This window comes from Stenella coeruleoalba, assembly GCF_951394435.1.
Source record: "Stenella coeruleoalba genome assembly, chromosome: 19".
Taxonomy (NCBI): Eukaryota; Metazoa; Chordata; class Mammalia; order Artiodactyla; family Delphinidae; genus Stenella; species Stenella coeruleoalba.
In genome coordinates this window covers 50,731,880-50,740,243 of record NC_137165.1, presented here as the reverse complement: position 1 = coordinate 50,740,243, position 8,364 = coordinate 50,731,880, and the positions used below count along the sequence as shown (strand labels likewise).

General features: G+C 63.5%; 1 protein-coding gene across 1 annotated transcript; it reads right to left on the bottom strand.

Moving 5' to 3' along the window:
* Nucleotides 1-552: 552 nt before the first annotated feature.
* On the bottom strand, nucleotides 553-6,886 carry CBX4 (chromobox 4). The gene is made up of 5 exons (XM_079904775.1): nucleotides 6,657-6,886; nucleotides 6,467-6,510; nucleotides 5,243-5,308; nucleotides 3,015-3,081; nucleotides 553-2,733 (listed from the first exon to the last, which is right to left on the bottom strand). Exons 1-5 carry the CDS (start codon nucleotides 6,723-6,725, stop codon nucleotides 1,327-1,329), a joined length of 1,653 nt encoding a protein of 550 aa, XP_079760901.1. The 5' UTR covers nucleotides 6,726-6,886; the 3' UTR covers nucleotides 553-1,326.
* Between the last annotated feature and the right edge of the window lie 1,478 nt (nucleotides 6,887-8,364).

Sequence of the window (8,364 nt, the reverse complement as noted above, 5' to 3'; positions counted from 1 at the left end):
CCCTCCCGGCTGAACCTGCCCTACCGGGCAGGGATTATTAGGAAGGAACACCCCTGCCACATCAGGGCCAGCGCCAGGGTGTGTTGCGCCCTGGGGTGGGGGTGGGGGCAAAGATCAGCAGGTGCCTGGCGGGCGCGGCGCTGGGGGCTGGCCCCACCCAAGTCTCCGCGCCGCTCGCGCACCCGTACACCCCTCCCCCCCACCACGCAGATCCCAGGTTTGCCAGCGCGGTGGGCAGCGAAGGCCTGAAAACTCTGAGAGCGGGGGCGACGCCAGCACAACCCCCCGCAGGAATTCCCCTCTCCTTTGGAGAGCCTCTCGACTTCCGGGGAGCGGGGTCACTCCCTGGGTGCGGGCGCCTCTGCTCACGAAACCAGTCCACTTTGCTTTTGCAAAGGTTTAAGCGCAAGTTGCGATAGGTTCCTCTACAACCTCGCCGCCCCCCCACCCCCGCCAGACCTAAGGCGGAAGCGGGATGGGGAGAGGGGTCCAGCCGCCTCCTGAGCCTCTGACGTTCGCTCTTCGCTAATCTCAAACAGCGAAAGTGCACCTTCAACATCTCCATTTAATATTTACATTCAAGCAGGTAATAATTGGAAGCTTATAGTTTAGACATTTCTAGTAGCAGCAGTTTCTAGAGAGCTCGTTTAGCCTTTTAACAAAAAAAATTTTTTTTTGCACATAGAAACAACACATCCATGTGTACAGTATCAAAAAATATATACCAAGGTTACTGGTATTGCAGTTCCTGGAAGGGGAGGAAATGAAATCAACCGAAATACTGAATGAACGGGTAGAAAGGTCAACAGAAAATAGTTTGTCTGATATAGAATATAACATGATCTAGAGAGAACTCCATAAATCTAGGTTTTTATATTTCAATATATAAATACCTACAAATAAATATATATATATCAGCCCGAAGGGGGTGGTGGGCCTTTTGAGCTCAAACAATACATTTCAATAATAACACCACGTACAAACGGGAGTAAAGTCTGCACTTGACAAGTTAGCACGGTTAAAATATAATACTATAACTCTTAGACCGCCTCGAGTGGCTGCCCTGTCAGTCCCGGAGGTCCACGAGAGAGGGGATGGGGCAGATGAGGGGCGAGACCCGCAGGCACGGCGTGGAAGGCGCCAGTGTGGGCCGGGCGCTCCGGACAGAACCCGGTGGAGGGGCGCGGTTGCCGCGGCTTCTGGCATTTTCGCGCTGGGGCCCGGCCCGGATCTCCCGCAGTTGGAGAGAGGAGGAGTCCGCCCCCAGGCCCCAGGTGTTAAGCCCCTGCGGGTACAGCGCTTCCCCTTCCGACGCCCTTCGGAAGGCTACACCGTCACGTACTCCTTGAACGTGACGGTGAGGCAGTTTGCGGTGACGTCGGTGATAATTATATTCCCAAAGAAGGGTTTGAACTCGCTGAGTGGCTCCTCGGGCTCGTCCTGGGCCTCGGTCGGAGGCTTCTCGGCCGCCGTCGCCGGCGCAGCTGCCACCGCCGCGGTTGCGGGCGCCTCAGGCTTCACCTGGAGGGCGCTGGGCGGTTCCCCGGCCTCGCCGCGCGTCTTGACGCAGCGCAAGTCTATGGGCTCGTCCAGGTCCGAGTCCAGCAGGATGACCTCCGGTTGCGGGAGGGCGGCAGCGGGGGGCACGTCCGCTGGGCGCTCGGCGGTGGGGCTGCCCCCCAGGCAGGTGGGGGTGCTAATGCTGCGCGCTGTCAGGCGCTTCTTGCAGGGCTCTCGCTCGCCGTGGGTCTCGGAGAGGCAGCGCTTGCGCGCGTGGGAGAGATTTAGGTCGACGGCGTGGTGATGGTGATGGTGGTGGTGGTGGTGGTGATGGTGGGAGGGCAGCTGTGTGCCGCGGGGCGGGTCCCAGGCCAGCAGGTCAGGCTTGGTGGTGAGCTGCAACGGCTGCTCGCCGAAGGCCTCCTTGGTCGGGGAGAGCTTGCGGGAGCCGGCCTCCTGGGGCTGCGGGTCCCCGGCCCCCGGCCCTTCCTCCTCCCTCCTCTTGGAGGGCGTTTCCACCTTCTTCTCCTCCGCCCCCGCGGCCTTTTTGAAAGTCCTGTCTGCAGGGGGGTGACGCTCCTCGGCAGCCCGCTTCTTGTGGCTGGGGGAGCGCGCCTCGCCCTCGGCTGCCTCCCCGGACTTGATCTTCACTGCCTGCATGCCATTCTCCATGTACTTGCTCATCACGATCACGATGCGTCCGTTCTTGTTCTTGTTTTTGACTATCTTCATCTTGCCCCCAATCCCGTTGCCCGTCACCGCTTCCTTGGGGGCCGGCGTCATCCCGTTGGGGGGACCCTTCTCGGAGCCCTTGCCTGGAGCCCCGACGGCACCGGCCAGGGGCTTCACCGCTCCCAGGTAGCCCTTGGCACCCCCGCCGTGGGCCCACTTATCGGGCGGGTGGCTCTTGGCGCCTAGGTCCGGGCAGGTGGGGCTGGGCGCCTCCTTGTGGCTGCCCTGGTACTGCAGGTCATACATTTTGGGGTCCGGCTGGTAGGGGTGGTGCTTCTTGCTGTTGAGCTGGTAGTAGTATTTGCCGCTCTTGCCTGGCGGTGGGGGCTTGCCTGCCCGCTCCTTACTGTGCGGCTGGTACTGGTGGTGCTTCTTGCTGTTGAGCTCGTACTGGTGCCCCTGGCCCTTGCCCTGACCACCCAGCTCCAGCTTGGCGCGGTTGTCAGCCGAGGAGTCCTGGAGTCCGGTCAGCACGTTGGAACGACGGGCAAAGGTAGGTACCTAGGGGAATGGAGGTAGAAATGGAGGGAGAGGTAAGAGGAGGGGTAAGGCCAGCCCCAGAGCAAGCCTCAAGCTCCAGGAGTGTCCCAGCCCCTACCAGGTCAGCAGCTGCGTTATGGGGTGGGGTAGGGGGCGGGGAAGGGTGTGGGAGGTCACGATGAAAGGAAGTGGAATTGGGTGTTCTGGAGGAACTCGCCCTGACTTCCGGGCCTGGAGGCAGCTCAGGTGGCAATGTCATGGCAAACTTTTGGACGGCCCCCGGGGCCAGGGAGTGTATTCACCTGCACCACCAATGGTTTGGGCTTCGGCCCTCTCTTCCGATATCCCATCAGCTGCTCCTGCCGTTCCCTGGGGAGAGGGAACAGAAGGCAGTGCTATTAGCCTCAGAGTCACCTCCCTCCTGCTCTGCCCCAGCCTGCGTGATGCCCCCACTTTGGTGAGCAGCAGGGCCAGCAAGAACCGGAGGGATCAAGAGCTCATGGCAGAAGATCGCCTCGGCTGCCACTTGGGTGCCTCGGTCCAGCCCAGAGTCCCGCTTTACGCCCACACCAATCCCTATCTGCCCAAGGGGGTCTTCTCCGAAGGTCTCCCCCACCTCAGATGTCCATACCTGACCCGGGCCCCCGCACAGCCCTGCCTCTTTGCCTGCAGCTTGGGGCTGGGCGGCTTGGCACTGGTGTCCACAGCCTTGGGCTCGGGGCCCTGCACAAAGTGCACTGGGCTTCGGGGTCCAGGGGATGCAAACAAGTCCAAATGAGGTGTGCGTCCACCCTGGGCCTCCCCGTCAGAGGCACGGGATGCTAATGACCTCATTAAGATTCAGATAACGAGTGCCGCCGGCAGAAGGGAGGACTCGGTTCCTTAAAGGCCAGGCACTAAACAGGGGGAGGGGCTGCGCCCTTGTTTACACAGCGGCAAATGAGCCAATTAGGGGCTGGGGGCGGGGGCCGGACGCCGAGGCCAGGGCCTGGCCAGGTTCGCAGCCACCTGGTGAACCGGCTCTGGCAAGGCCTGGGCAGAGCTGCTGGGCGGGGCGACGCGGGGCGGCACGCAGAAGCACCGCCTCCTCCACGAGCCCGGGCTCCCAGCCTCCCGATTTCCAAATTATTATTAAAACCCATGGCGGTGGCGGTGGTCAATACAGCTGCCAGGCTTCCGCCAGCGGCCTGGTGGAGGGTGACCTGAGGCTGGGGGGAGGATGATCCTAGCACTGCCCAGCTCTCTATGGGAGAAGGGAGTGACTCTCCAGCGTTGGCCAAAGTTGCAAACCATTCCCGGGCCAGAAATCCGCTCTCCAGCGACCCTAGGCAACCCCCCCCACCCTTGGGCTAACCCAGGGGAGTTCCACCATGCCTGGGGGCCCGGGCCGGGGCCTAACTCCAAAGTTGCATGGCATTGCAACAGCCTGCGTTTTAAGTCTTTGGGGACCCATTATGCAACATGGCATCAGCCGCTGACATGGTTATAGGGTGGTGAACTCCCAGGTGGAACCTGGGCAGGATTCCTTCTCGGCGCCCCCCTACATCGCAGGAGAGCTGCTTCCCTGCTGGTCGCTTGTTCCAAGGGTCTAGAGTTTACAGTTTTAGCGCCAAACGCGCCACAGGAAATAATGCAAAATAAAAGGGGGAGGAGGGATGGAAGGCAGCGGTGTGGCCCAGCTCCGCGGGCTCTTGCCGCTCCTCCCCTCCTCGATCGCCCTTCCCCCTTCTGTCCTCCCCGAAACAGAGAACCGCAGCCACCGGCGGTGAATCCAGCTGCAGCAGCTGCAGCGTGACAAGCATCTGTGCCCACGATGAGCCCCTCGTCAGAAGCCACCCCTCCACCACCAGGCAGTGCCCATCCCACACCCTTTGGGCCAAGCTCCCCCTGCCCTGAGAATGGGGTCCAGACCCACCAAGCAGCCTAGTGGGAGGTGTGAAGGGCACGCAGCTCCAGAAAGAATCTGCCCCCTGCCAATCCCAAGCTCCCTGGGGGGTGAGTGTGGCAACTTAAGGCCTCGTCAACTTTTCTCCAGTCCCCAACAGGTTAAGTTCAGTTCCGTGACGTCCGGTGGTTTCACAATGCCAGCTCCCTTGGAGCTGCCCCGAGAGTTGCCCGTGCCAAGCGGCCAGTGGCAGCAGGAAAGCAACACCTAGGCTCCGGGGGTGGGGCTTCAAGGTAGCGAAAGGAGGGGGGCCGGCAGGGAACCAGGCACAGCCCCAACTTCTCCGCGCAGCTGTAGGGCCACCCGCACGCACCCTTCCCACAGTTTCCCCCAAACACAAGCCTCTCCTTCTCCGGCCCTGCCCACCCCCACCCCCACGCCCACCCCCCCGCAAGCTGCAGCAACCGCCAAGGATGTTGGTTAGAGGAGCCGAGGCCCCAGCCGTGCCCATTCAGACCCGGGGGGAGGGGACTCCTGCCAGCCCCCTCCCGGCCTTTTCCCCCTTTCCTGTTGCAGCGTTGGCCCACTCTCCCATTCCCATATACGGTCACGGCTGCGAGAGGCGACTGCTTGAGGGACGCTCACCTGTTCTGGAAGGCGATCAGCAGCCGGGGATCCAGGATGTTCTCCTCGGGTTCCCACGTGTTATATCTTGCAAGGGAAAAGGGAGGGGGACACGGCGTAAAAAAAAAAACCGAGCCAGCTTTGCGGCCTCCAGGTGGGGAATGACATAAGGCCCTACTCTGTCTTCATGAACCGAAAGCTATTTAGCTGTGGATGTGGGGGTGGAGAGTAAATTTCTGCAGGCCTGACACGGTCCCTGATACACCCTCCCCGAGTCAAAATAAACACACAAGGGCAGGAAGAAAGGGGAGGGGTAAGGAAAATGAAACTAGCAGTTTATTTTGCAGTTGTCAAGAATTTTAAGCATGTTACTGCGACATGTTCCAAAGCCACTTTGCTCACCAGGAACCCTGCGTGCAAAGCAGCCAAAATGCAAAGTCGCAGTCCCCTCCTCCTCTCCCCAGCCCCGAGTCTCCGCGAGGGCTTCAGCCATTCTCCATTTGACCCCTAATCCGATAACCGTCAGCCAAGCGGCCCCCCACACCCCCTCGCGGCCCTGGAGCCCGCTGTCACGGGCAAGCAACCCCCAAATACTCAGCAACACAAAAATATGCCTCTGTGTGTGTGTGTGTATGTATGTGTGTGTGTGTGTGTGTGTGTGTGTGTGTGTGTGTGCCTGCGCGTCTGTCTCCATCCGGTGCCTTCGCATTTCAAATTAAAAAAAAAAATTCCCCACCAAAAGCGCCGCAGTGACAGTTCCCAACATTTTCTGCTTTTTTTCTTCCTCTCCCTACACCACTAGGAGGGAAGAGGCACACAATTGCATTTTCGTCGCTTTTTAATTTTTTTTTTTTTTTTGGTTTTGCAATATGGAGCCGTTCGGTGGAGGGAAAGGGGAAAGGAGCCATTTTCTGCTGCACATCAGTCAGTGCCTGCGCCCTCCCTCCCTCCGCCGGCCTCCCCGGCTCGGCCCCGCGTCTCTCCAGCTCCTCCGGCTCCTTTTAGTGCATAAATTAGTGATGGCATTTCCCGGAGAGCAGAGCACAACACAGGGCGCCGGGCTCGGGCTCGGCGGCTCGGCTTCCCCAGTGCCTGCCACCGACTTCCCCACCCCCTCCTCCCTCCACCCCACCTCCACCCCGCCTCCCGTCCGCTCCCCCCACCACCCCACCAGCCCAGCGGGTCCGGAGCCCGGGAGCCCCGCGCCTCGGCACCGGGTTCCCCCGCCCCTCGGCCGCTACTTACTTGGGGGACCAGCCTCTCCATTTCACCAAATACTCCACTCTGCCCTGAGGGGGAAAGAGACAGCACTCCATCAGCTTCCGCGGGATCCCCGGCTCCGGCCCGCAGCCTCCCCACCCCCTCCCCGCCTCCCCGCGGGCTGCTCCGGCTGCCGCTCCCCCGCCGCCTCGCCGTCGCCCCCGCGCCGCCCTACCTTGCGGATCCGCTTCTTCTCGATGCTCTCCACCGCGAAGACGTGCTCGCCAACAGCTGGCAGCTCCATGGCCGAGCCGGAGCGCGCCGGGGCGCGGGCGGCCGGCGCGGCTGCAGACGCTGCTGGCTCCCGCCGGCGCCCCGCTGCCGCCCCGGCCGAGGTGCCCCCGCCGCCCGCGCCGCCGCCGCCGCCGCTCGCCCAGCACAGCCCGGCCGCCCGCCGCTGCCCGCGCCCGCCCCGGCTCCCGGCTCGCGCTCGCTGAGACAACTGAGCCCGGGCCGCGGCTGCACAAGAACTCATGCAAATCCGGACGTCAGCGGGCGGGGCCTCGCCGGGCCCTGCTCGGCGTCAGGGGGCGGGCCGCGGCCGGGATTGGCGCAGCCGGGCCTACCGGAGGCCCCGGGCCTGGGCGGCGGGGGGGCGGTGGTGGCGGGGGGAGGAGGAAGGGCGCGGGAGGGGGCCGGGAGGAGGAGGGCGCCGGGGAGGTGCAGGGGGAGGGATCTGCGAGCCTGGGAGAGGGACACTGGAGGGAGGGAACGGGACCGGGCCGGAGAGGTGTGTCGGCGGCGGGCCGAGGCGGGGTGGAGAGCTTGACGGGGCCGCGAGGGTCTGGCTGCGACCCCTCGCCTGCGGCCTACCGCCTCGGCCGGCTCCCTCGCCTCTCATTCTCAGCGTGCACTGCCCAGGGACCCCTGCCGGGGGCCACGGAAGCATCCACTGCAGTTTCCATTTGCACCGAATTGCATCATGTGCAGACTCCCTGGGGGTCGCCGGCAGGGGGCGGAATCGGAGCAGGGGCATCTCGCGCTCCCACTCTCTGTGTCCCGCCGCCCCGCCCCGCCCCGCCCCGCCCCGCGAGGCTTAGGGCATTTAGGAAGGCGAGGAATGGGAAGAGAAAGGATAGGGAGGAGAGAGACGACTGGGGTGCAGAGGACCGCCAGGGAGAGCGCGGAGAGGAGAAAGGGGATAGAGGAGCAGCCAGCTTGGGGCCCTAGGGCTCAAGAACCTTACCAGAGGGTTCTCCAATCCCACCCCGGAACCTGGGAGGCTCCTAGTTTACCCTCAGCCCTCTCCTTGTTGGGGCGAGGGCGGGATGTCCAGTTTCCAGCAGCAACCCCCCGCCCCCAGCCCGCGGCCAACACGGCGGGAGGCAGGGAAGACAAAGAGGGGGCGAAGAGAATATCCAGGTCGGCTTGGGGGCCCGAGAGGACTTCGTGGGGTCCCGGGAAGGGCTTCGAAAGAGGGAGTAGGAAGGGTCAAGAAAAGGTTGAAGCTGAGCAGGGCACAGCGGGGCCGCACGAAAGGGAGGTGAATGGAATGGCCGAGGAGCTAAGCACTCGTCACGAATTCGCGCTCCCTGCTCCCTGACCGGTAGCGGCAGCCGAGCCGAGGCCCTCCCGACGCGGCCGGAGAAGCCGCCGAGTGTGAAGTTTAGCACCTCCGGCGGCGAGACGGCGCGTTCCGGCGTGCAGCTCCAGCGTCCGGCTGGGGGAGCTGCTGCGCCCCACGCGGCCTCCGAGGGCGCCGCCCGCGGGGCTGCGATCTCTGTGGGGTCGGAGTGAGGAGGGAGGGGACCTGAGGAGGGGGCAGGGCGGCCCAAGTGGCAGGGGCAGGGGCGCGCCTGCCCGGGGGTGTGTCCGGGCCCCCAGCTCCGGGCCCTTGAAGGACCGGGAGCAGGAAGCTTGCGCAATCCCTTGGCTGAGGGTCC

What these genes read in the sequence shown, in the direction of transcription:
- CBX4 (XM_079904775.1), bottom strand. Translation starts at nt 6,725, where the DNA reads ATGGAGCTGCCAGCTGTTGGCGAGCACGTCTTCGCGGTGGAGAGCATC. An exon ending in AGAAGAAGCGGATCCGCAAG is followed by an intron (nt 6,511 to 6,656) that starts GTAGGGCGGCGC and finishes TTTCCCCCTCAG; the next exon opens with GGCAGAGTGGAGTATTTGGT. An exon ending in CTGATCGCCTTCCAGAACAG is followed by an intron (nt 3,082 to 5,242) that starts GTGAGCGTCCCT and finishes CCCTCTCCCCAG; the next exon opens with GGAACGGCAGGAGCAGCTGA.